Raw genomic sequence first — 26,672 nt, forward strand, 5'->3', positions numbered from 1 at the left:
GTGTGTGTGTGTGTGTGTGTGTGTGTGTGTGTGTGTGTGTGTGTGTGTGTGTGTGGTGTCTTGATCTGGCTTTGGTGTCTGAATAATTCTGGCCTCATGGAATGATTTTGTGTTCCTTCTATTTATTGGAAGAGTTTGAGAAGGATTGGCATTAAACCTTCTTCATATGTTTGGTAGAGTTCAGCTGTGAAACAATCTTGTCTTGGATTTTTTTTTTCTTTGTTGGGACATTTTGGATTATTGATTAAATCTCTTGTAGGTCTCTTCAGATTCTCTTTTTCAAATAAGTTTTGTTAGTTTGTGTGTTTCTAGGAACTTACCATTTAATCTAGGTTATCTAATATGTTGATGTATAATTGCTTGTAGTTTTTTCCTTTTAAAGATTTATTTTTTTATTTTAGAGAGGAGAGAATGCAGGCGGGGGAGAAACAGAGGGGGAGAGGGAGAGAGAGAATCTCCAGCAGACCCCACCCCCCACTTGAGCATGGAGCCTGATGCGGGGCTTGTTCCCACAACCCCAAGATCACGACCCCAGCCAAAATCAAGAGTTGGACACTCAACTGACTGAGCCACTGAGGAGCCCCTGTAGTTTTTCCTTTTATTGTTTTTATTTGTAGAAAGTCAGTAGTTGGGTGCCTGGGTGGCTCAGTTGGTTAAGTGACTGCCTTTGGCTCAGGTCATGATCCTGGAGTCCCGGGATTGAGTCCCGCATCAGGCTCCCTGCTCAGCAGGGAGTCTGCTTCTCCCTCTGACCTTCCTCCTTCTCATGCTCTGTCTCTACCATTCTCTCTCTCTCTCAATAAATAAATAAAAAAATTTTAAAAAAGAAAAAAAAAAGTCGGTAGTTATATCCCTACTTTCATTTCTGATTTGTCCCCTCTTTTTCTCCTTAGTCTAGTAAAAGATTTGTCAATTTTGTTGATCTTTTTAAAGAACTATTATTTATTAACTATTTATTAACTATTAATTATTTCCCTCTCTCGCTGTGTCTCTCTCTGTCAAATAAATAAAATCTTGAAAAAAAAAAGGGGGGGAGGCGCCTGGGTGGCTCAGTTGGTAAGCGTCTGCCTTCAGCTCAGGTCATGATCCCAGGGTCCTGGGATCGAGCCCCCCACATCGGGCTCCCTGCTCGGCGGGAAGCCTGCTTCTCCCTCTCCCTCTGCTTGTGTTCCCTCTCTCGCGTGTCTCTCTCTTTCAAATAAATAAATAAAATCTTTTAAAAAAAACAAAAACTAATTATTGGTTTTGTTAATTACACTATTAATTTTCTATTCTATATTTTATCTGCACTCTAATCTCTATTGTTTTTTCCTTACTGTAGCTCTGGGCTTAGTTTGCTCTTCTTTTTCTAGTTCCTTAGTATGTCAGCTGGGTTATTGATTTGAGATCTTTCTCTCTTTTTTTTAATGCAGGCATTTACAACTAAAATTTTTCTGAGTACTGCTTTCACTGAATCCCATAAGTTTTGGTTTTTGTTTTCATTTTCATTTGTCTCAAAGCATTTTCTCTAATCTCCCTTGTGATTTCTTCTTTGACTCATTGGTTTTTTTTTTTAAGAGTATGTTGTTTTCACCACTTTGACATCGGCCATAGCAACTTCTTACTAGATACATCTCCAGAGGCAAGGGGAACAAAAGCAAAAATGAACTATTGGGACTTCATCAAGATAAAAACCTTATGCACATCGAATGAAACAATCAACAAAAGTAAAAGGCAACCTTCAGAATGGGAGATGTTTGCAAATGACATGTCTGATAAAGTGTTAGTATCTAAAATCTATAAAGAACTTATCAAACTCAACACCCAAAAAAGAAATAATCCAGTTACGAAATGGGCAGAAGACATGAATAGGCATTTTTCCAAAGAAGACATCTGGATGGCTAACAGACACGTGAAAAGAGGCTCAATATCACTCATCATCAGGGAAATACAAATCAAAACTACAATGAGATACCACTTGACACCTGTCAGAATAGCAAAAATTAACAACACAGGAAACAACAGATATTGGTGAGAGTGTGGAGGAAGGGAAACCCTCTTACACTATCGGTGGGAATAATGCAAACTGGTGCAGCCACTCTGGAAAACAGTATGGAGGTTCCTCAAAAGGTTAAAAATAGAACTATCCTATGATCCAGCAATTGCACTACTAGGTATTTACCCAAAGGATACAAAAATACTGATTCAAAGGGACACATGCACCCCAATGTTGATAGCATTATCAACAGTAGCCAAATTATGGGAACAGCCCAATGTTCATCAGCTGATGAATGGATAAAGAAGATGTATGGTGTGTGTGTGTGTGTGTGTGTGTGTGTGTGTGTGTGTATACCATATGGTTTAACTCATGTGGAATTTAAGAAACAAAACAAAGAAAAAGAAGAAAAAAGATAACTATAGAGAACAAACAGATGCTTGCTGGAGGGGAGGTTGGTGGGGGGCGTTTAAATGGGTGATGGGCACTTGTTGTGATGAGCACTGGGTGTTATATATAAGTGATGAATCACTAAATTCTACTTCTCTAACTAATATTACACTATATGTTAACTAACTGGAATTTAAATAAAAACTTGAAACAAAAGAGTATGTTATTTTCCAGGTATTTGTGAAACTTCCAATTTTCCTTCTATTGTTGATATCTTGTTTTATTCCATCATGGGCTGGAGAAGATACTTTATATGATTTCAGCCTCTTTAAATTTATTAAGTTGTTTTTTGGCCTAACATAAAGTTTGTCCTGGAGAATGTCTCATGTACAATATATATTCTGTTGGTGGTGGATTGAGCTTCATATGTCTGTTAAATCTAGTTGCTTTATGATATTGTTCACATCCTGCATTTTCTTATTCATCTTTTGTTTAGATGTTCTGTTCATTTATTGAAGGTGGGTTATTGAAGACTCCAACCATTATTTTAGAACTATTTCTCCATTTATGTCATTTTTTATTATATATATTTGGGACCTATGGTGTTCATGCATATATGTTGATAATTGTTCTGTCTTCTTGAAGAATTGACCCTTTTATCAATATCATCAGTATGTCCTGTTTTTGCCATTTTAATGGTCTTAAATGTCTATTTTGTCTGATACTAGCATAGGTACCTCAGCTCTTTTTCCCATGGAATATCTTCTTTCATTCTTTTAACGTATTTATGTCTGTAGATCTAAAGTGAGTCTCTATATACTGCATTTAATTTGATCAATATTATTAATATTATTAATCCATTCTTCCAGTCTCTACCTTTTAATTAGTGACTTTAATTCATTTAAATTTAAGGTGAATACTATATGTAAAGACTTCTGCCATTGTTCTGTTTTCTGGATTTTTTTCTTTCTGTTCCTCAGCTCCTGCATTATTGCCACCTTTTTTGTTTACTGGATTATTTTATACTGTACTGTTTTGATTCCCTCTTCAGTTCATTTTCTATATATTATTTAGTCATTTTCTTATAGTGATTACATTTGGTATTCTAAACTGATAACAATCTAGGTTGAATTGATACAATTTACTGTCAGAAGCATATGAAAACTGCTTCCAGGTATACCTGGGTGGCTCAGTCGGTTAAGCATCTGCCTTTGGCTCAGGTCATCCCAGGGTCCTGGGATCGAGTTCTGCGTTGGGCTCCTTGCTCAGTGGGGAGCCTGCTTCTCCCTCTGCCTGCTCAGCCTGTCACTCACCCTGCTCGTGCTTGCTCTCTCTCTGACAAATAAATAAAATCTTTAAGAAAAAGAAAAAAAAGTTTCTCTACAAATCCATTTTCTTTCTTTATGTTGTTATTGTCACAAATTACATCTTTATATATTCTCTGTTCATTAACACAAAGTTTTATGCATATTTCTTTAAGTCATATAGGGGAAAAAATGGATTTATAAAGCAAAAATGGATTCAGTCATTGCCACATGTCCCCCAGGGGAGCAAAATTGTTTCAAAATTGAGAACCACTGTTTTAAAGTAGAATTTATGCCAAGACCATAATTGATTTATTTGCTTCACAAGGAGAGACGACTTCCCTCCTCCTCCCCATCATTTTACAAATTAGGCAGTTAGTATTATTAGGAAGCTAGAACTGTCTAGTCAGGCAGTTCTCCTGGTCATTAAGAAAAGAAAATGGTGGAAAAGATCTTTTCTCATTCATTGTTAGTATTATAGCTTCTTTGGGTTAAATGTGTTGTTTCATTCCCAAATTCATCACATAATTCACTGTATCTGAGATGCACAACAATAGTCATTTCTTGTCTGGAAAACCCAGATAATTCAATAGAAAATTTATTCCTTTCTGTAAGAGATGAATATCATGAAACCAGGTCAGTTATTTTTTGTTGCTCATCTTCATCTTTTTTTTGAGGCAATATGATATGATTTTATCTAAAATATTAAATATTTTGTTGCTATTTTTATCTTTTTTTAACACTATATCTTTAAACTGAAACACATTTTTTCTAAAATGTATTTTTAGATGACTCTCTGTAGCATATTCAAGCTCCAAAATAAGATAGTAGTAGTATTACTTTCAAATGGTATTTCCTCCCGTATTATGAAGTTTTAAGCATTGCCATATATGGTTTTACTTAATTAAATATATATGAGCCTCACTCTCCATCAAGTTTATAACTCTTGAAAATTGTGTCCATGTTTTAAATCTCTGCCCTCTTTTCCTAACAGCCATTTCATAAATACCTCCCTGAATCATCGCTTAATGACTTGATTCAGGGAAGGTGGCTAGCCTGAAAATGCAATTCAAAATACATTGCTCCTTGTGACTTAATATTACAAAGATATTGAGCTGGGGGAGTGAATACAAACCATCTAGGTTTTAGATGAATAAATATATTTCAATACCAAATTGTTCTATCCAGGGCTGTGAAGACATAACCTTGATTTCTATTTTGCTCTACAGCAATTAACAAACAAAATATTGTATTTGAAACCAATCAACTTTGGATCTTTGAGTACAATTTAGTATGCTATGGTTTCCGAAAAATCTTTTCTATAGTCTTAACTGCTTTTGCATACTTTATGTGATATATTCTAAAACAGACCTTAATACTTGTAATATTCAAATTAAACTTGAAGTATAGATGATAATTATAGGTGATTTTGAAGGTGGTTGCTTCATAGAATTATAATGGTCAATATCAGTTGATTAATAATCCTAATAAAATTCACTAAAATAGGTTTCAACCCATTTGGAATTTGTAGTTTGCAGCTTACTTATATATAAGAAACACCTAGTAGTTTGTATGGAATCTTTACTTTATTTTCATATTAAATTTGAAGCAACTACTAATTTTGTTTCCAATTTTAGCTGTAGCACCTGTTGTACCTGATTTAAGCAGTGACATCGATACAAGTAATTTTGATGACTTGGAGGAAGATAAAGGAGATGAAGAAACATTCCCCATACCTAAAGCTTTTGTTGGCAATCAGTTACCTTTTGTAGGATTTACGTATTATAGCAATCGTAGGTGAGTATGTTAAGTGTTGATTTTAGGGGTGGGTAATAATTTTGTTCTGGTCTATTATTTTCTTAGGGGTATCTAAAAATCACTTCGAGAACATTTAATGGTATATTAAGAGATATCTTAATATGCCATTTTTCAGTGATGCGTGATATTTGTATTATTCCATATTTCATTTCTTTTAGACTTATCCATGATCAAGATACTGTGTTTCAGAAATTGTTTGCTGCGTGATACACTATATGTGTTCAAGTTACAGCAATTAATAAAAGATTCTATCAATACTAATATTTTGGTTAATCTCATTACCCAAAGAGCTCTGGTTTTTTAATACATTTTGGAAGAACAAATAGTTTTCTAGCATTACCATCATTATATTGATGTTACAAAGGCCTGTAATTTTTAGTAATGCAAAAATTAAGTGATTCCTCACCAAAAATCACTAAATGAGTTTACCATGTCTTACATCATGTAAGACCTTGTGACCTTGGGCAAATAACTTTAACCTTTTATGCCTCCATTTCCTCAAAAATAGGGATGATGATGATGATATTACTTGTCTCATAGGATTTTTGTAAGGGTTAATTAAATCAAAACAGTAGGACATTTAGAACATTAGCACTCAGTTAATGTTAGCTGTTATTAGTATGAACTAATGTTAGCCTTAGTCTTCAAAAGACTTGAGATATAAATAAAACGTTTAACATTATTTCAGTATGCTGAGCATTCATTCATTCAACAAACATGTTTGCCAACTTATTTTTTGTCAGATAGATACTAAGCACCAAGGTGCAGGGAGAAAGATGAATAAAATATGGTTATTAGTACCTTCTCTTAAGATGTTCATATCCTAGTGAGGAAATGGATATATTTTAAAGTAGAAGCATTTTATCATTTTAGTCAAAACTTTTTTATAAGAGCCTATTCAGGTCAAGTTTAGAAAACAGGAATGCAATTTAATCCTGCCTTAGGAAATTTCTCCAATAATCCAGCTCTAAGACAGTACTGAATACTTTTTGTTGCATCAAATATTACAAGTAGTACTTGACTTTTGACTTTTAGTAAAGTTCTTAGGAAATTTCTCCAATAATCCAGCTCTAAGACAGTACTGAATACTCTTTGTTGCATCAAATACTACAAGTAGTACTTGACTTTTGACTTTTAGTAAAGTCCAGTATTTTAATCCTCCCCCCCCAACACCCAGGAATATAATATTGTAGCTATTTTATATTGAAGTACACCGACAAGTTTCAAAGTGGTTTTTGCTAAAAAAAACCTTTCCTTCCTTCCTTCCTTCCTACTTTCCCTCCTTCCTTCCTATTTTTATCAATTATTCCCTGGCTTGGTTTCTGAAGCACTTGAGATGTTGATATAAACAACTCGCAATGTTTTTGGATTTTCTATAGTTCATAGCAGTTAATGACTTTATTTAGGTTTATCTATGCAAAAGTAATCTTGAATTAAACATTATATATATTATTTGTAGTACATTGTCTTGTACTTGATTATTTCTGTGGTTTTTCCTTGCATCTATATGATGCATATCCCAAACTATCTCAAAAGTAGAAATTGCACTCTATTCTTCAGTACCACTGTCTTATTGAATAACATAGTGTTGTTTAGTAATTGCCTATTATGTGAATGGTTGAAGGTATGGTTGATCTTCAAGAATCAGCAAAATACTGATTGGTTTTATGATAATATGTAAGTACAATTTTGAGTTACTGGATGAAATAGAAAACTTCGGAAATTCTTTCTCCTGAAATCCAAACATACTTTCAATTACAAAGGTTAAGAGATCTTTGTTGCTGAAATATAGCTAAATGAAGAATGATTTTTAATAGTTTAAAGGTTAAACTTCTGGCTACATTTATAATAATCTAAAACCTCTCATAAAAACTTACCTAAATTGGGGCACCTGGGTGGCTCAGTCATTAAGCGTCTGCCTTCGGCTCAGGTCATGATCCCAGGGTCCTGGGATCGAGCCCCACATCGGGCTCCCTGCTTGGCAGAGAGGGAGAATATTCTCCCTCTCCTACTCCCCCTGCTTGTGTTCCCTCTCTCACTGTCTCTCTCTCTCTCTGTCAAATAAATAAAATCTTAAAAAAAAAAGTTACCTAAATGACCAGATTCTATATGAAAGCAGCAATATAATATTTAAAATAACTTTGAAAGAAAAAAGAAGACAAAAAGTGGAAGAATGAATGGATGTCTACAAGTGATGTCCTTACATTTTCAGTGCTGCTTTCAGAGAAAGTCATATTATTAACTTTGCAGAGGCCAAATATTAACTTCAATTTATACAGCGTATTACAATTTAGAAGATATCTTAGGGATCAAATGGTCGTTTTCCTATCTAATTCAGATTCCACTGGCACTGCTATATGCTTTTCTTTATATTACATGATGTGGAATCAATCTCACACTGAATTTCTGAGACATTCAGTAGTTAACAGAATGAAGTTGTACTAAATCTAGAATTTGTCATTTGTTATATGGAACCTTTTCTCTACAAATCTGTTACTTAGTGCCTGTTACTGCCTCCTGATTATTTGATTCTCTAGTTGATCTGAATAATTTCCCAAGGAAAATATAAAAAGTGACATTTTCCTGTTTTTGTTTTATTTTGTTTAGAGCACTGTTATATGTGTTTAATGGTACTTAAAGGAACTTATTCTTTTTTGCCCAGAAAGGCAATATCATTTTGGCTGAAGAATAATTGGGCAGAGAGAGAAGTTGTGCTCGTGTCTTTACAAGTCAACAATTCCTTATCCCCAATCCCTAATCCAAAAATCTCTAAAAACTGGGGTGCCTGGGTGGCTCAGTCAGTTAAGTGTCTGACTCTTGATTTCAGCTCAGGTCATGATCTCAGGGTTGTGAGTTCAAGCCCCGTGTTAGGCTCCACCCTGGGCATGGAGCCTACTTAAAAAAATTAAAATAAAAAAATAAAACCATAAAGCTCTAAAAACTGAAAGCATTTTTCACTAAAATTTGTTTGGTGGCAAAAGCTGCCATAATATGCTCTCATGGCTAAAAACGTAATCTGAACTAACTTGAGACTTTTTATGGTTTTTGTTTATCCTACTTGGTATGGATATATACCGTACCAAAACAATTACATATGTTTTGCTGCAGGAATAGTAAGGTATGATTACAGAGTGCTGCTTCTGACCTAACGGGGTTTTATTTAACATATGTATCACTTCTGTACTATGTTTCTAAAATAAAGAATTATGAACTTGCACTCAATTTTTAAAAAGCATAGCAAGTACAATACTGAACAAAAAAATAGGCACGTAGTATATATTACTGGTTGTTATTGAATATTGAAGAGTCTTTTGGTTTTTTTACCTTTAAAAACTCTTTTCCTCTCAGATACTTATCTTCGGCAAATCCTAATGATAACCGAAGTAGCCCCAATGTGGATAAGAGCTTGGTAGGTATTTTCTTATTATTTTTTAAAAAGTTGTTTTGTGGATGGTGTATTTTGTGTACATGATATTAATTAAACATGTATTGCATCTGAATGTGTAGTTAGTGAACTTGATTTTGATAACACTTTTTACTTACTGTCTCCTTCCAACTTGATTTCTTGCCTGAATATCAAGTGGAATATTTTATGTGGAGGTAATTAGTAAACTATAAATTGCTGCACATACTGACAGTGGCAGTCTTTCTGATCTTTGGAATTAGGAATTTATGATAAATCATTTTGTCAGTAAGGGTCTTGACAGGAAAGCAGATAATACATTCAGAAGACTTAACTAAAGAGTTTTGTATGTGTGATAAAATATACATAACATAAAATTTAATCTTTAAGTGTACAGTTCAGTGTCATTAATCACCTTCATATTGTTATGTAACTAACCACCATCTGTCTCCAGAACTTTTTCTTCATCCCAGACTAAAACTTTGTGCACATTAAACTCTTTATTCTACTCCCTGCAACCCTGAGTAACCGCTATCCTACTTTCTCTGTCTCTGTGAATTTGACTATGCTAGGTACCTAATGTAAGTGGAATCATACAATTTTGACTTTTTGTGATTGGCTTATTTCACTTAGCCATAATATCCTCAGGTTTTCTCCATGTTGTAACATGTATCAGAATTTGATTCCTTTTTAAGACTGAATATTCTAGTCTATGAATATATCACATTTTGTTCATTCATTAAGAGAGTTTAGTGAAAGGGCTATTTACAGTGCTATGAGCAGGGTCAAGGGGAGCAATAAGTAAAGGGTGCAAAAGCACCCATTGATTAACAACAGGGTGGAAGCTATTGTCCCCAGTCTGAAGGGACAGAGAGAGACAAGTATTGTTACCACAGCTCAGAAAAGCCTTACCATCATCAAAGAGGAACATAGAATATAGAACGTGGTATGGCAATAAAAGGGTGGGGAGAATGAGTACTTTCTTTCTCCCACCTTCTGATTTCCTGCTGGTGTCTCCCATATGTTAAAACGAACCCTAAAATCACAGGACAATAGAATCCAGGTAATGCAATCTGTAGATTGCAAGGCAAAAGTAGGGCAGAGGATGGATTTCATGGCTAGAAAGGAGAGGGAGTAAATGGAAGAATAACCAGTATAGTCAGCATCATCTAATTTGTCCACTGAAAATTACTGTTATAAGTAAATATTAGAGACAGGAGGCCTTTTTATTGTCCGTATGGCTCATGTTCTTGAGACAGAGGTTAAAAAAAAAAAAATCTTACTTAGATTTCAGAAGGTCCTTTTGGGTTGACCAGGACTTTTCTTAAAAATATTAGACATAATTGTGGTGCTCGGCTGGCTCAGTTGGTAGAGTGTGAGACTCTCTATCTCAGGGTTGTGAATTCAAGCCCTATGTTGGGCATAGAGCTTACTTAAAAAAATATTAGAAACAATTATTTGGCCATCCTTGGAGCATTCTTTGAACTCTTGTACTGTAGCCTACATATTAGGGCGAGGGGAATAGGTAGCAATCATTTTTTAAAAGCTGATGTAATTCTTTCTCCTTGATACATTTATTTTTAAATTAAGAGAACATACAATGTGAAGGGAGAATGGAAAAAAGGAGAATGGACTGTGTGAGGACTTGTTAGCTGTTCTGACCATCTCTCTTTTAAATTCTCATCTCACCAGAGCTGTTTCCCAAGTTACATAGTTAACGGGCTCAGAAATCTTGAAAGAACCTTTGACCTAGGGAAGGTGACAGTAAGGAGCTACTGTAACCCACCTCTCACTGTATTACTATCTGTAGGATTAGTGGTACACAGGACTTTAAAAAATACTTAGTGGAATCATGTTTTCTTTGGGCTGATCTTGTTCAGTGGTGATTGCCAGAAGTTCCTGTCACTGGCTGCTGCTATAGCACCTTTTATCTCTTCTCTGGGAAGATCACAGGGCGAGTAGACAAGTTTGGTGTCTCCACTGTTTCTGTTAACATAGAGATAAATAGAAAAGTTGACTAATTTAATTTTCAACTCTTCCTTTAAAGCCTTCCAGCAAAGATGCTAATGAACAGTCTTGCAGTTGACAAATAGAATGAATAATTTTCATTCCTATCTTAATTTTCTTTTTTGCTGCAAATGACACGGATTAATCCCGCCTCCTTGGAACTTCCATAATTCTTTCATGTTCCCATTATTTCCTTCTGTTTTCTTCCCACCGCTTTAGATTTTATTTCCAGTCCCTTTTGCAGGATCTCTTCCCCTTCTTCCCACCCTCCCTCCCCATTAGTTAAATGTTTCTCAAGGTGATTCTGATCTTTGCTTTCTGCTCATTTTCTGTAGGTAATCTTGTTTATGTGCAGCTTGTTCCTCTACACTCCAGACCTGTATCTCTCTCTCTCTCTCTGACTGGATTTCTCTTCTTATGCTTCTCAGTTCTTACCCTAGGCCAGAGCTAAACCCATAGCTCTCCTCTCTCTATCCCCTCCCCAGCAGTTCTTATTGTGTTCCCTATCTTTTGTATGGTAATCTGTTCCTCTCTTCTTTCTTTTTCCTGCCTGCCTGCCTTCCTTTTCTTTCTTTCTGCCTTTCTTTTTTTCTTATGTTGACTTTTTTTTCATAATCCTACTTTGATCCTTCAAATTTTTGTATTATTGAAGTGTAGTTGACATACAATGATACATTAGTTCTAGGTGTACAACATAGTGACTTGACAATTCTATACATTACTCGATGCTCACTACAATAAGTGTAGTTACCAACTGTCACCATACATTGTTATTATAATGTTATTCACTATATTCCCTATGCTGTACTTTTTCATCTCTTATTTCTAATCAGCTGTTAGGTTGTAAATTATACCTTCTGACTGACACAGTTATCCATTTCCTCCTCTTTGTTCCTGTAGCCTCTGCCTCATATTAAACCTATATATTCTTTTGCCTGAATTGTCTCAAAAGCCTGTTAACTGGTTACTTTGATTAGAATTTGTCTACCCTCTACTCTGTTCACCTGTTACTGAAGTGATGTACTATGTTTCCCTTTTTAAAATGCTTATGGGTTAAAGTCCCTAACTACAATTTTTGCATACAAAAATCATGGTCTCACTCACCTTTTCAGATTTTATGAGACTCATTCTCTCTATTACGTTCTATGCTCTTGATTTCTTCCCATTTACAAAATATATTTTCTTCTGCTTCTCTACTTTTGAACTCATTCATTCTGGCTAAAATGCCTTTTTTCTATCACCTTCTCCACTTAGTAAATATTTTTATCTTATAGGCCTGACCTCAAACTTTACATTTTCCTGGCAGAATTCCCTCCTTCAGGACTCCTCATATATAACTGTATGATCACCACATTATATTCTAATATTTGTGTGTGTGTCTTTGGATTATTGTATGTTCTCTTCCTTCCTATTCCTCCTATTCCTATTCCTCTATGCCCCTCTGTTTAATTCTTAGCTTCATGAGCACAGGGACCAAATCTTCTTAATTTTTTTATATTACTAATGCCTACTACAGTGCCTGACACATTTCTAGGTGTTGAGAAAATGCTTATTAAGTTAATAGTAATTTCAGATAGAAAGAAAAAGGCTAAGATTGAACCAGGTAACTCCCTCTTGAACAGAGGTAGAATGGTAACATAAACTTGTTATTTTTAAGTTCTTTGTGAACATTCTTAGTAGGATGAGTTTTGTTTTGTTTTTAATTAAAGCAGGAAAATTTGCAAAAAACAATTTATAAGCTGGAAGAACAGCTGCATAATGAAATGCAATTAAAAGATGAAATGGAGCAGAAGTGCAGGTGAGAATGTACTTTACATGTTTTTAACATTAAAAATTGTATAGCACATACTTATTTTAAAACTTGCCCTCTATAAAACACTTGAAAAGTAATTGGAAATGAGGTGGAGATACAAAGGTTGCTGCTTATTTACATTCAATGAAGAATGTCTTGGCTAGAATTGGAAAGTAATATTCATGTTGGCGTTAGTTATAGACATATTGTGCTCAGAATATTTAAAGTGCATTTGCTTCTGGCAGTCTTTATTAAAAAACTATAATGCTGATTCACTTAATGCCTGATTTATTACTTTTCTCTACCATTTTAATGAGCTGACTGAAAGGGCAAATTAGTTTACATTAAATAAGGTGCTTTCTAGGGGCACCTGGGTGGCTCAGTTGTTAAGCATCTGCCTTTGGCTCAGGTCATGGTCCCAGGGTCCTGGGATCGAGTCCCACATTGGGCTCCCTGCTCAGCAGGAAGCCTGCTTCTCCCTCTCCCACTCCCTCTGCTGGTGTTCCCCTCTTGCTGTGTCTCTCTCTGTCAGATAAATAAATAAAATCTTTAAATAAGGTGCTTTCTAAAATGTAAATGTTATTGAATGTTAAAATTCATTAAATCTAATAAGAATCTGTATATTTATGAAATGTATAATCAAAATTATTTGAAATAACCTAGCACAATGTTGAGTTACTTATTAACTACAAACAACTTTTATATTTTTTTGTGGGTGGTATTACAGAGGTAATGCAGAGATTAAGTATTCAACAAATGGAATTGGGAAAACTGGCAATTTTGTGATTGGGCCAAGGAGGAAACAAGTAAATGTCTCATTGCATGCCATTCCTGATAGATTAAATACATAAGTATATAATACAAACTTTTTTCAGAAAAACACATATAAGCAAATTTCTAGAATTTCTAAGTATGAAATATGGAAATAAGGGGAAGAAATGGAAATAAATATGTTGAGAAGTTTCTTCATACAAAATTAAACTAGTGATAGTGGCAGTGTAGGGTATCGATTCAAAGAAGAAGGAATGGTCAAAGTGGCCGTAATGGTAGGAGAGTGTTGGGGAGAGAAGGGAAGCCTGAGATGGGGGGTGGTAAGGTTGACAGAATCTAGGTCTTAGAGGACTTTGTTTTTGACAAGCTAAGGAATTTGGAATGTATCCTAAAGATGATGGAAAAATCTTGAAAGTTATTAAACTAAGTAAAAAACTGATAACATTTTCTTTTTAAAAAGAACTCTGGTTAGTTGGCAGCACTTCACATTTATTCAACTAAATGGAAATGAAGGAGGAAGATGAGTCAAGGATGATTCCTAGGTTATGTCCTTTCTTAGGGACCCCTAGAGTAAAAACAAACTGGTATTATGGGTAAGGGTATGGAGCAGAGGGAATAACATTTTGGGCATGCTGAGTGAGTTATTTGAAGCATCCGTGTAAAACATTGTATATGCAGATTTGAAGCCTAGGGTTATGTTCAGAGCCAAAGAAAACAGATTGTGATGGAGATAATAAATACACTTTCAATTTATCTCAGCGTTCTGACTAGGTTGTTCCATGATACATTTACTCAGTTATATATGCCACCTTGCCCTTCATTATTTAATCTTGTATAAAGTTTAAATAGCTAATTTTTGTTTATTATCAAGTATTGCATGAGGAATTCAGGGATCCTTAACCTGGAATCCATAGGCCTCCCCCAGAGGGTACATGGATGGAATTCAGGGTTCTTAAACTTGGATGAGAAAAAGTGAGTGTTTTCCATAACGTATAACGAAAATTCAGCATTTCCTTCCACTATGAACAAAAGCAATAATCTACATTTATTAGCAGTAGCTGTGAATTTTTTATTACTGATACCATAAATATTTTCATGTATTATGGTTGTTATCTCTAAATACCATTTGTGCTCATCACGACTTTGAAATTACTACCACTAGATCTTGTGGTTTAATGAGTTAATAAAGAAGCACACATATTACTGAAACATACATTTTATTTATTTATTTATTCATTCATTCATTTAAAGGAGAAAGAGAGAGCCTGTGTGCAAGTGTGTGTGTGGGTGGGTGGGGGGGGTGGTCTTAAACAGGCTCCATGCAGAGCCTGACACAGGGCTCAGCCTCATGACCTTGAGATCATGACCTGAGGCAAAATCAAAAGTCGGATGCTTAACCAACTGAGCTACCAGTTGCGCCCATACATTTTTAAATTTAAGACTGAATTTTAATATATTTTTGGCTTGTTTTTAATCCTATATTTTATTTTACGTTTTAAAATATATTATTCTGAGAAAAGGCCACAGGTTTCACCAGACTGCCAAAGGAATCCATAGCACCAAAGATGTTAAGACATCTTAGTTAAATGGGAAAGTAAGGAATGTGGTGTTCCACCACTGGGCAATAAAAAATAAACATATTTCTAATTTATACTGCTTTTGTTTTTACAGAACTTCAAACATAAAACTAGACAAGATAATGAAAGAATTGGATGAAGAGGTACTTTTTGTTTTCTAATCAGAAGATTCCTTTTTTGAGAGTTTCTTCCTTTTTCAGATTGTTTTGTTTTCTAAGAAAATTACGTTTAAACTTTATAGGTTGAAATACAGACAGAGTCAAAGAACTGTGATGAAGGCCTTACTTAGGAACTGCAGGTTTAAATGATACAGATTAGATTATACTTTAGTTTCCTTTGTATATGTACTTTTATTCTAGAACCATGTTGAAATTTTAGTACATAAATTTCATTTCAGTGGTTCTTAACATTTGAGAAAGGAGCAAGAGAATGGGATCTGGAACTACAGCAGAAAAAGACAAATAGGAAAGAGGAAAGAGTACAATTTTAAATTGTAAATTGTAAAAAAATTTAAATTGTAAAAAAAAATCCTTTTTAAAAGGACTGACATTAACATAATTTTATGTGATGAATTGGGAAATGTATTGATTTTAGAATTACTCATGTTTTCCATGGTCACCTAGCAAGAAGTTTTTTGGTTTTTTTTTTAAAGATTTTATTTATTTGATAGAGACACAGTGAGAGAGGGAACACAAGCAGGGGGAGTGGAAGAGGGAGAAGCAGGCTTCCCGCTGAGCAGGGAGCCTGATGTGGGGCTCGATCCCAGGACCCTGGGATTGTGACCTGAGCCGAAGGCAGATGCTTAACGACTGAGCCACCCAGGCACCCCACAAGAAGTTTTTATTAGGGAAACATATCATGATTCAGATGTTTCTTTGCAAATATATAATACATTGTCTTCCTTTTGATCAGCTTATACTATCTTTCCACTATGTGTATGAAGAGTACCCTAAAAAGAAATATACTTTCTATAGCCTTATTGATCTCTTCCTTTTTTTTTTTTAGATTTAGTCTTTCTAAAGTGTTTTTTATGCTGTCTTAATTTTCTCTGTTCTTAAGGAATAGTATTTGTCAATGTCTTGTTTTTTTTTTCATTTGTAGCTTTGGATATGCATATACATATAATACATACAAATACATACATACATACACATGTAATACAAATATGTCTATTTCACCAACTTGCCATTGGTCATTGTGTACTTAGCACTACTTATTTAGCTCTGAGTATGTAAGAAATCCATTTTGCAAATCCTCAGCTTTGGATATTTCATTTCTAAAAAACATAAAATTCTAGTATGCTAGATTAAAGTTAAGATCAATCCACTAAGAAGACGTAGCATTCATAAATTTGTATCCACCAAATAGCAGAACTACAAAATATGTGAAATAAAAGCTGATAAAACTGAAAAGGTAGACAAATCCACAATTACTGTTGGAGACTCCACTATCACTCTATAGGTAGAAAATCCGCAAATATACAGGAGAACTCAACCACACCATCAACCAACAAGATCTTTTTAACAGTTCTAGAACCCTGCACCCAAAAATATACATTCTTTTCAAGCATTCAAAGAATACATACCAACATAGAGCACATTCTGAACAAACTTCTACAAATTAAAAAAAATTTAAAATCATAGAGTGTGTTCTCTGACCAAAATGTAATCAAACTAGAATGACTAACAGATATCGGGCAAATCTGCAAACATATGGAAACTAAACAACACAGTTCTAAATAATCCATAGGTCAAAGAGTAAGTCTTAAGGGGAGTGAAAGAATATGTTGGAATGTTAATTATGTCTCATAAAGTTTATGTTTGTTTTTTTTAAGATTTATTTATTAGAGAGAGAAAGCATGAGCAGGAGGAGGGACAGAAGGAGAGGAGAGAAGCAGACTGAGCCACCCAGGTGCCCCCTCATAAAGTTACGTTAAAGAGTTATGGCTTATAAAAAGAATGAAATCTTGCCATTTGCAACACCATAGATGGTCTCAGAGGGTTTTTATGCTAAGTGAAATAAGGCAGACAGAGCAAGACAGATACTATATAATTTCACTTATATGTGGAATCTAGAAAACAAAACAAAAAAACTCTTAAATACAGAGAACAAACTGATGGTTGCTGGGGATATGGGTGAAGTAGTAGGTGAAGAGGATTAAGAGGTACAGACTTCCAGTTATAAAATAAATAAATCATGAAGATAAAATGTATGGCATAGGGAATATAGCCAGTAATATTGTAATAATGTGTATGATGACTACACTTACATTAAGAACTGTCAAGTTGCTGTGTTGTACACCTGAAACTAACATAACATTGTGTGTCAACTATACCTTAATAATAAAATAAGTTATGGTTCTTCATCTTTAAAAAAATACTTGAACAATAAAAATAAAACATCAAAATTTGTGGGGTGTAGCTGACATAGTGCTTAAGGGAAATTTATACACTAAAGGCACACATTAAAAAAGATGAAAAATCTCAAATCAGTCATCTAAGCTCCCACCTCAAAACTGTAGAAGAGCAAAATAAACCCAAAGCAAGAAGAAGGAAGGGGAAATAAAGATAAGAGCAGAGATCAGTGGAATTGAAAATAAAAACAATACAGAAAATCAATGAAAACAAAAAGCCCGCTGTTTGGAAAATTGACAGACCTCCAGCAAGATTGATAAAAAAAAGGGGGGGGGACATAAATGATCAGTATCAGGAATAAAACAGAGCAGGCATATCACTAGAGTCCCTACAGATAATCAAAAGGATTATAAAGGAATACTACAAACAATCCTAAACATGTAAGTGTGAAATTTAGGTAAAATGGACTAGTTCCTCCAAAAGTTCAAACTACCACAACTCACATAATGTGAAATAGATTATTTGAATAGCCCTATATAACTATTGAAGTGAATTAATAATTTAAAAGTTTCCCAAAAAGTAGGGGTGCCTGGGTGGCTCAGTGGTTAAGCAGCCAACTCTTGGTTTTGGCTCATGTCATGAAGTCATGGGTTGTGGGATTGAGCTCCACGTGGGGCTCCATGCTCAGTGGGGAGTCTGCTTGAAGATTCTCTCCTCCTTCCTCTCCCCCACCAGGTCGCACGTGTACATGCTCTTTCTTTTTCTCTCTCAAATAAGTCTTTAAAAAAAATAAAAAAGTTTCCCAAAAACTAATCTCCAGAACCAGGTGGTTTTATTAGAGGGTTTGACCAAATGTTTTAAGGAGAATTAATACCAATTCTACACTATCTGTTCCAGGATATATAAAAGAAGGGAACACTCCCCAGTGAGTTTTATGAAACTAGAATTACCCAGATAACCAAATCTCACCAAGAGAGTACTACAAAGAAAACCACAGATCGGTATCCCTCATTTACAGCCTACTGATTTTTTACAAAGGTGCAAAAGCAATTTTTAACAAGTGGTGCTTGGAGTAATTAGATATTCATAGACCAAGATATGAACCTCAAGTCTCACATTTTATGTAAAAATTAACTCAAGATGGGTCATATATTTAAAGATGAACATAAAAGGCGCCTGGGTGGCTCAGTTGGTTGGGCGGCTGCCTTCGGCTCAGGTCATGATCCTGGAGTCCCTGGATCGAGTCCCTCATCGGGCTCCCTGCTCGGCCGGGAGTCTGCTTCTCCCTCTGAGCCTCCCCCCATCTCATGTGCTCTCTCTCTCTCTCATTCTCTCTCTCTCAAATAAAAAAAAAAAAAAATCTTAAAGATGAACATAAAAACAAAACTTTTAGGAAAAAAATAAGTGAAAAATCCTTGAGACTTATATCTTGGTGAAAAGTTCTTAGACATGAGACCACAAACATCCACATAAGGAAAATAATTCAACAAATTGGACTTCATCAGAATTAACAGTATTTGTTCTGTGAAAGACCATGATAAGAAGATGAAATGACAAGGTATAGATTGGAAAAAAATAATTTGCAAACTACGTATCTCACAAAGGAATCTATTTAGACTATTTAAGAACTCTAAAGCTCGACAGTAAATAAATAATCCCATTTGAAAATTGGCAGAAGACAGAGTGGATAACAAGCACATGAAAAGATGCTCAACATCATTAACCATGAAGGAAATGCAAATAAAACCACTATGAGATATCATTTTATAATCATTACAGCAAGTAGAATAAAAAATAGCACAGTACCGAAACTGGCAAGAATATAGGGAAACTGGTCCACTCATACGTTATAGACGGGAATGTAAAATTGTACAGCCAATCTGGAAAGTATTTTGGCAGTTTCCTAAAATACTAAACATGCAACTACCAGGCGACCCAGCAATTGCACTATTGGGCATTTATCCCAGAAAAAATGAAAACTTACATCCTCAAAAAACCTGTATACTACTGTTCATAGTAGCCTTATTTGTAATAGTCAAAAGTTAGAAATAATCAAAATGTCCTACCATAGGTGAATGGTTGAACCAACTTTGATATATCTATGCATTGGAGTACTACGCAGCAACAAAAATGCATGAACTATTGATAAAACACAACTTGGATGGATCTCATGGGCATTATATTGAGTGTAAAAAGCCGGTTCTAAAAGGTCCATACTGTATGATTCCATTAATATAACATTCTCAAAAAAATGACAAAATTATAAAGATGGAGGCCAGGGATATGGTTGGTGGGAGAAGGGTGATGTGTGCAGTTATAAGTAGTGGCTGGCTGGAAGGAGTTGGTTGTGCTGATAAAACAGTTATGTATCTTGACTGGTGGTGATGGTTGTGTGAATCTACACATGAGCTGAAATAACATAGAACTACACACACTTTAAACCAGTATCAATTTCCTAATTTTGTTACTGTACTATTGTTACATAAAATGTGTCTGTTAGGGGAAACTGAGTGGAAGAGTACATGAAATCTCTTAGTACCATCTTTGCAACCTCCTAAAATGTATAATTATTTCAAAATTTAAAAATGAAAAAAAGAATGATAAAATCTTAGAATTGGAAAGTCCTTGGATGATCTCTGCAAATTTTACTAAATCTAACAGCATTTTACTTAAAACATGAGTTTTGCTTGTTGATGGGAAAGCCCAGAAAAACACAATAAAAGGAGGTTTTCCCAGTGTGGAATCTTAAAGATAAAAATGAAGCATCAAAAGCAAGATATGCTGGAAGTGGTAACTCAGAAACAATATAAATTTTTAAGTTGTGAGGGTTGGGTATTTTTTTTCTTTAACCCTCCCCTCTCGTGTGGTTTCATGTTCTAAAATAAGTATTTCTTTCATTACTTTTTAATATGCATTGGTAGGTAGATACATAGAACATTTTAAAAAGGTAAGTTGTTGTTGAGACAGGAAGAGGATTAAGGGAGACACGGGGACTAATGAACTTACTGCACACACTAGCATTTGGTACCATTTGAGCTCTACACCATTTAATTATCAAATGTGTAAGTATTATCTTTCATATTTATATCTTTAGGATTGTAAATCAACCCAAATATTGGTAATATAATGCAATCTGGTCATCTTAAACTAATAAAGCAGTTCTCTGATAAGATTTGTAGGGTTGTTTTTTATATTCATGGATTTAAAAATCTGAAAAATTTCCATATCTGGTTTGAATAGGGGGATTCTATCTTATAAGGCTAGCTAATTCTATTCTTAGAAAGTTGTCATTAGCAGGTACTTTCTGATTTTGAAACAAAAAAAATCCATCTTAAGTCTTTGTGTGTTTTATTCTTAAAGTACACAGTATTCCTCTAAATAAATGAAGAGTTTAATTTGCAATGGTGACTTGTATCCTTACGTTTTCAGGGGAATCAAAGAAGAAACCTAGAATCTACAGTGTCTCAGATTGAGAAGGAAAAAATGTTGCTCCAGCATAGAATTAATGAGTACCAGAGAAAAGCAGAACAGGAAAATGAGAAGAGGAGGAATGTAGAAAATGAAGGTAAATTGTTACTATTTTTGAAAAGCACTGGAGTTTCTAACACTGTCCTTGAAGGTCTTTGTCATGAGGTTGTCTTAAATTTAGGGCCTCTGATATATATTTGAAGCTACAATCCTAAGGCACCTCTGAGCTAATTACCCATGTCACAAGATAAACGTATAACATATTAAAGTCTGTAGAAATCACACTAGAAGAGTGATTTTCATCCTTGTATGCATCTTGGAGTCTCTTGGGAAGCTTAAAGACTCCTGATGCCTAAGCTCCAGCAATTCTAATTTAATTGATCTAGACATGTGGCCTGGGCCTTGGTATTTTTTATAAGCTCTCTAGGCACTTCTATCTAACAAGCAGCCATTTGAGAACTATTAACTAAAATTTCATGCGTTTCCATATTAGTGTTAGAAATACATTTAAAATAGTTTTCTATACCCTTTGATCCAGCGATTTCATTTCTAGGAATTTATTTTATGTATGCACTTGTGCACATGCATACTGATATATAAACAAGATATTTATAGCATTATGTCTAAGATGTATCTTTAAGTGAAAAAAATAGTACAGATTGTTTAAAACGAGTGCTTAACTAGACATGCTTAAATATGTGTATGTGTGTATAGAAATGCATGTGAAAACATATTAATGTTTGTGTTTTTATGTTTTAGGGTATAGCTAGAGACACTGTCTTAGGAAGAATATGTAAGAATTAAGTAGTAATTGTTTCTTGGGGAGGAGGGGTAGAGGGACTGAGACCATGGAGGGAGGAAGGCATATTCTACACCACAGACCATTTGGTACCTTTTGAATTTTGACCCATTTTTTCAGATATTGAACTTTTCAAAGATTTGTGCTATTCAAAAAAATAAATAATGCTAATAAAACTGGGTTTATAATGTTTCACTAATAGATTGACCTTATTAAGGGAATACAAAACTTTGAAATATTATAACACTGGAAACAAATCTGTTACATTCTCTATTGTTGAATTTAAATTTAAGTACTTCCATGATGAAATTTGACTTTGGGAGTGGACCTAATATAGCTGACTGTGACCTAGGACTAAATCTCATTTTTTTGAAGGGATTTATATGTTTCCTCTCTGATAACTTTCTAATTTCTACATTTTTCCCCCCCTTCATTTTCTAGTTTCTACATTAAAGGATCAGTTGGAAGACTTAAAGAAAGTAAGTCAAAATTCACAGCTTGCTAATGAGAAGCTGGCACAATTACAAAAGCAGGTGAGTTTTTGGAATAAGATTTTTTTTTTATTATAATTAAAATAAGTTGGTATTTTGGTCAAAAACCTATTTTCTTGCTCTCTTTTTTTTAATAGCTAGAAGAAGCCAATGACTTACTTAGAACAGAATCAGACACAGCCGTAAGATTAAGGAAGAGTCACACAGAGATGAGTAAGTCAGTTAGTCAGCTAGAGTCCCTAAACAGAGAATTGCAGGAGAGAAATAGAATTTTAGAGAATTCCAAGACACAGACGGACAAGGACTATTACCAGCTGCAAGCTGTGTTAGAAGCTGAACGAAGAGACAGAGGTCATGATTCTGAGATGATTGGAGACCTTCAAGGTAATATTTTTTCTTACTGTGGTAAAACATACATAACAAATTTACTCTTTTAGCCATTTTTAAGTGTACAGTTCAGTGGCATGAAGTCCAATCACATTTGTGTGCAACCATCACTACTATCCATCTTCAGAACCTTTTTATCATCCCAAACTAAAACTCTATACCCATTAAATAATAACTCCCTATTCTCCCTCCTCCCAGCCCCTGGTAACCACCATCCTACTCTATTAATTTTACTGTCTCATAAAAGAGGAGTCATACAATATTTATTCTTTTGTATCTCTGTTTTTCCTCTTAGTGTAATATCTTCAAGATTGACCCATGTTGTAACATGTATCAGAATTTTCTTCTTTTTTAGGGACGCCTGGGTGGCTCAGTTGGTTAAGCGGCTGCCTTCGGCCTGGGTCATGATCCCAGGGTCCTGGGATCGAGTCCCACATCGGGCTCCTTGCTCAGCAGGGAGCCTGCTTCTCCCTCTCTCTCCCTCTGCTTGTGCTCTCTCTGTCAAATAAATAAAATCTTAAAAAAAAAAAAAAGAATTTCCTTCTTTTTTAGATGTGGAGAGAAAAAAGATCCCTCCTGTGCCTCTCCCACCTTTGGTGGGAATGCAAATTGGTGCAGACACTGTGGAAAACAGTGTGGAAGTTCCTCAAAAAATTAAAAATAGAATTACTAGGGGCAGCTGGGTGGCTCAGTCGGTTAAGCATCCAACTCTTGATTTTGGCTCAGGTCATGATCTCAGGGTCCTGGGATGGAGCCGGTGTCAGACTCTGCGCTCAGCGGGGAGCCTGCTGGGGATTCTCTCTCTCTCTGGCTCCCTCTGCCCATTCTCCTCCCTCTCCCCCATGCTTGCTGTCTTTTTCTAAAATAAATAAATCTTAAAAAAAAAGAAAAGAAATAGAATTATTACATGACCCAGTAATTCTACTACTTGGTATTTACCCATAGAATACAAAAACACTAATTTGAAAAAGATACATGTGCCGCTATGTTTATTGCAACATTTACAATAGCCAAGATATGGAAGTAACCCAAGTGTCCCTCCATAGATGAATGGATAAAGAGGATGTGGTGTGTATACACACACACAATGGAATAACTACTCAGCCATGAAAAAGAAGGAGATCTTGGCCATTCATGACAAGATGAATAGACCTAGAGGGTATAATGCTAATTGAAGTAAGTCAGTCAGAGAAAGACAAATACCATATGATTTCACTCATATGTGGAATTTAAGAAACAAAAGAAACGAAAAAGAGACAGACAAAAAATTGGCACTTAAATACAGAGAACAAACTGGTCATGGCCAGGGGGAGGTAGGTGACATAGGTGAAGGAAATTAAGAGCACACTTACCAATGAGCACAGTAATGTATAGATTTGTAGATTGATTGTATTATATACTGGAAACTATTATAGCACTGTAATTATACTTCAGTTTAAAAAATTAAAATTTAAAGAGAAGAATTTTTCTTCCTTTTTAAGGATGAATAATATTCCACTGTGTGCATACCACATTTTGTTTATCAATGGAAGATAGTTTTTAAAAGTTTATTTTTGTTGTGGCTAGAAACATTTACCATACTAATCATTTCTAAGTGTAAAGTAATATATTTTTGATCATATTATTCTCAAAGAAAATGATCTCGGGCGCCTGGGTGGCTCAGTCGGTTAAGCATCTGGCTCTTGATTTTGGCTCAGGTCATGATCTCAGGATCATGAGCTCGAGCCCTGCGTTGGGCTCTGCGCTGGGTCTGGAGCCTGCTTGAGATTCTGTCTCTCCCTTTTCCTGTGCCCTTTCCCCTCACATGGGCTCTCTCTCAAAAAAAAAGAAAGAAAGAAAGAAAGTGACCTTGGTGAAACTGGAAGTGGTTTCTTTCTCTTTCAGGATAATGCTTTTCTATCACATTGTAAGTTCTTCACTCTGACAGGCACCCCTCTGAAGTCGGTAATATGGTATTTCCAATTTTATGGCTGGATTACTGAGAATTTTAAAACGTCCCTAATTCACAAAAGCCTTACTCAAAGTGGGACTAATCCAGAGAGAAGATTATCACTATTGAAACCTGGGAATTCCTTGTGCATCGTTGGCAGAAATAGAAACTCAGTTACAGAAATAGAATCCCATTATGAGTAAAGGATTAGGTTCTTGGGAAGGTTAGGACTACAGATATCAGCAGTCTTTATGAATCTAAAAGGAAAAAGATTGAATGTAACTAATACTAAAGGAACAATTTTGGTATGGTAATATAATCAATTTATTGTTTTCAAAAAGATGCCTGCCTCTACCAACTTCTCACATATTTTTCTGTTCCTATTAGCAACAGCATCCATACTACCTAATCAAAACATACGCAGGGAAGTTACCAGAACTCTCAGGGGAAGGTTGGGGGAGGGGTAGTCCTTTTAACCTTAGTCACAGGATGGGAACATAGTTTGGGGTCTCATGGGGCTTGATGATTAGCTATAATTCTGTGGAGAGAGGTTAGGGTCAGTTTCTGTGACTATGGAAACGGAAATTAGGATCTCCTGTTGGTTTTTAGCTGAGTGTTGTGCAATCTTATTTCTCAGGGACTAGGCTTAAAATAGATCTGAATATAACCAAGAAAGTAACTTCATTATATGTATTAAAAAAGCTTCATAGTTGACTTCCTTAAATTGATTCTCTAGGTTTTTTTTTTTTTTTAAGACTTATTTATTTATTTGAGAAAGAGACAGAGTGCAGGGGGGAAGGTCAGTGGGAGAGAGTGTCCCAAACAGACTCCACGCTTATCATGGAGCCCAAGGGAGGGCTGGATCCCAAGACCCTGAGATCATGACCCCATTGGAAACCAAGAATCTGACTGCACCACCCAGGTGCCCCTCTAGGCTTTTTTATATACAGCTTATTACCTGTGTGAAAGTCACCTCATCTGCCTTCTGTATCCTGGGTGACTCTTACATATCATTCCAATTTTAAAATTCTTTAAGTCTGTGATCTTCTGGGTCTGACTGAACTTTGAAGTGCTTTTGCTTTCAAGGAAGAGACCATCATCTGTATGTTCATCAACAGTGATTTTAACTGAGTCTAATTTTTAGATATTGATGAAATTAAGGAAAATTTATAGCATGCTTTGTTGTTGATGTTTATCCTTTTTTAGTGCTCCCTTTACGGCTTAGTTTTTAATTTAAATGTGACTCAAAGCTCATATGCATTTAAAAATGCACACGATTTACATGAGGTTCAATATACATACAAAGATGCATCATGGTAAAAAAATAACTTGGTTCCTACATTAATTTTTTATGGTTCATAAGGAATTTCAGGACCCTCAGGTATAAATTTCTCATAGTTTGTGATGCTGGGCTTCTGACAAGGTCATGATTATTTCTTAGTTGAATGTCTTCCATATATCCATAGTGGGCAGAAACTTCTTTGTATGTATGGGAAATGACTTCTGAAACAATTGGGTAGTAAATATTTTAGGCGTTGTGGGCCACATATGTATCTGTTACATATTCTTTTTTACCTTTTACAACCCTTTAAAAATGAAAAAGCATTCTTAGCTTCATGTCTATAGAAAAACAGGCTGAGGGCTTGAAGTTTGCCAACACCTGGACTAGTATTTCAAGAAGGCTGCTGTTAACAGACAAAAGCTACCTTCCAAAAGTCTAGGATGTAGAGGCTTAAAACAAATGGACAAAAATTGAAATGTCATGAAGGAATGAAAATTTTAAATGAAATGGTAAGCTCTTCATCTAGTAAGTTAATGATTCTTAGATTGAAATGCAAAAAGATAAATTTTTTAAATTAACCATTTTAAAAAGATTTTTTTTTAAAGATTTTATTTATTTATTTGAGAGAGAGAATGAGATAGAGAGAGAGAGCATGAGAGGGGGGAGGGTCTGAGGGAGAAGCAGGCTCCTTGCCGAGCAGGGAGCCCGATGTGGGACTCGATCCCGGGACTCCAGGATCATGACCTGAGCCGAAGGCAGTCGCTTAAGCAACTGAGCCACCCAGGCACCCTTAAAAAGATTTTTTAAAAACTACCATTGGTTTCTTCCTTAACTTTGTAATTTGGAAAATTTCAGACATATACCATAGTGGAAGATTATAATGACCCCCTGTGTACCTAGCATCCAGCTTCAGTAATCATCTAA

At 35.1% G+C, this 26,672-nt stretch overlaps 1 protein-coding gene across 4 annotated transcripts in view; it reads left to right on the top strand.

The window, feature by feature from the left end:
- The window catches only part of ROCK1 (Rho associated coiled-coil containing protein kinase 1), a 146,229-nt gene that overhangs the window by 68,612 nt on the left and 50,945 nt on the right, over positions 1 to 26,672 (top strand). For 2 of the 4 annotated variants that reach the window (XM_025886886.2, XM_025886888.2), the window contains exons 10-16: positions 5,307 to 5,466; positions 8,836 to 8,896; positions 12,607 to 12,695; positions 15,132 to 15,180; positions 20,821 to 20,956; positions 22,100 to 22,191; positions 22,287 to 22,533. In XM_025886886.2, the coding sequence (XP_025742671.1) occupies positions 5,307 to 5,466; positions 8,836 to 8,896; positions 12,607 to 12,695; positions 15,132 to 15,180; positions 20,821 to 20,956; positions 22,100 to 22,191; positions 22,287 to 22,533 (834 nt within the window). The remainder of the gene's footprint in view (positions 1 to 5,306; positions 5,467 to 8,835; positions 8,897 to 12,606; positions 12,696 to 15,131; positions 15,181 to 20,820; positions 20,957 to 22,099; positions 22,192 to 22,286; positions 22,534 to 26,672) is intronic. The other 2 variants (XM_025886887.2, XM_025886889.2) reach the window with 2 other exon arrangements.

The sequence above is a fragment of the Callorhinus ursinus genome, unplaced genomic scaffold (assembly GCF_003265705.2).
Source record: "Callorhinus ursinus isolate GAN/ISIS: 27379988/994484 unplaced genomic scaffold, GSC_fseal_2.0 scaffold11, whole genome shotgun sequence".
NCBI classification, from domain to species: Eukaryota; Metazoa; Chordata; class Mammalia; order Carnivora; family Otariidae; genus Callorhinus; species Callorhinus ursinus.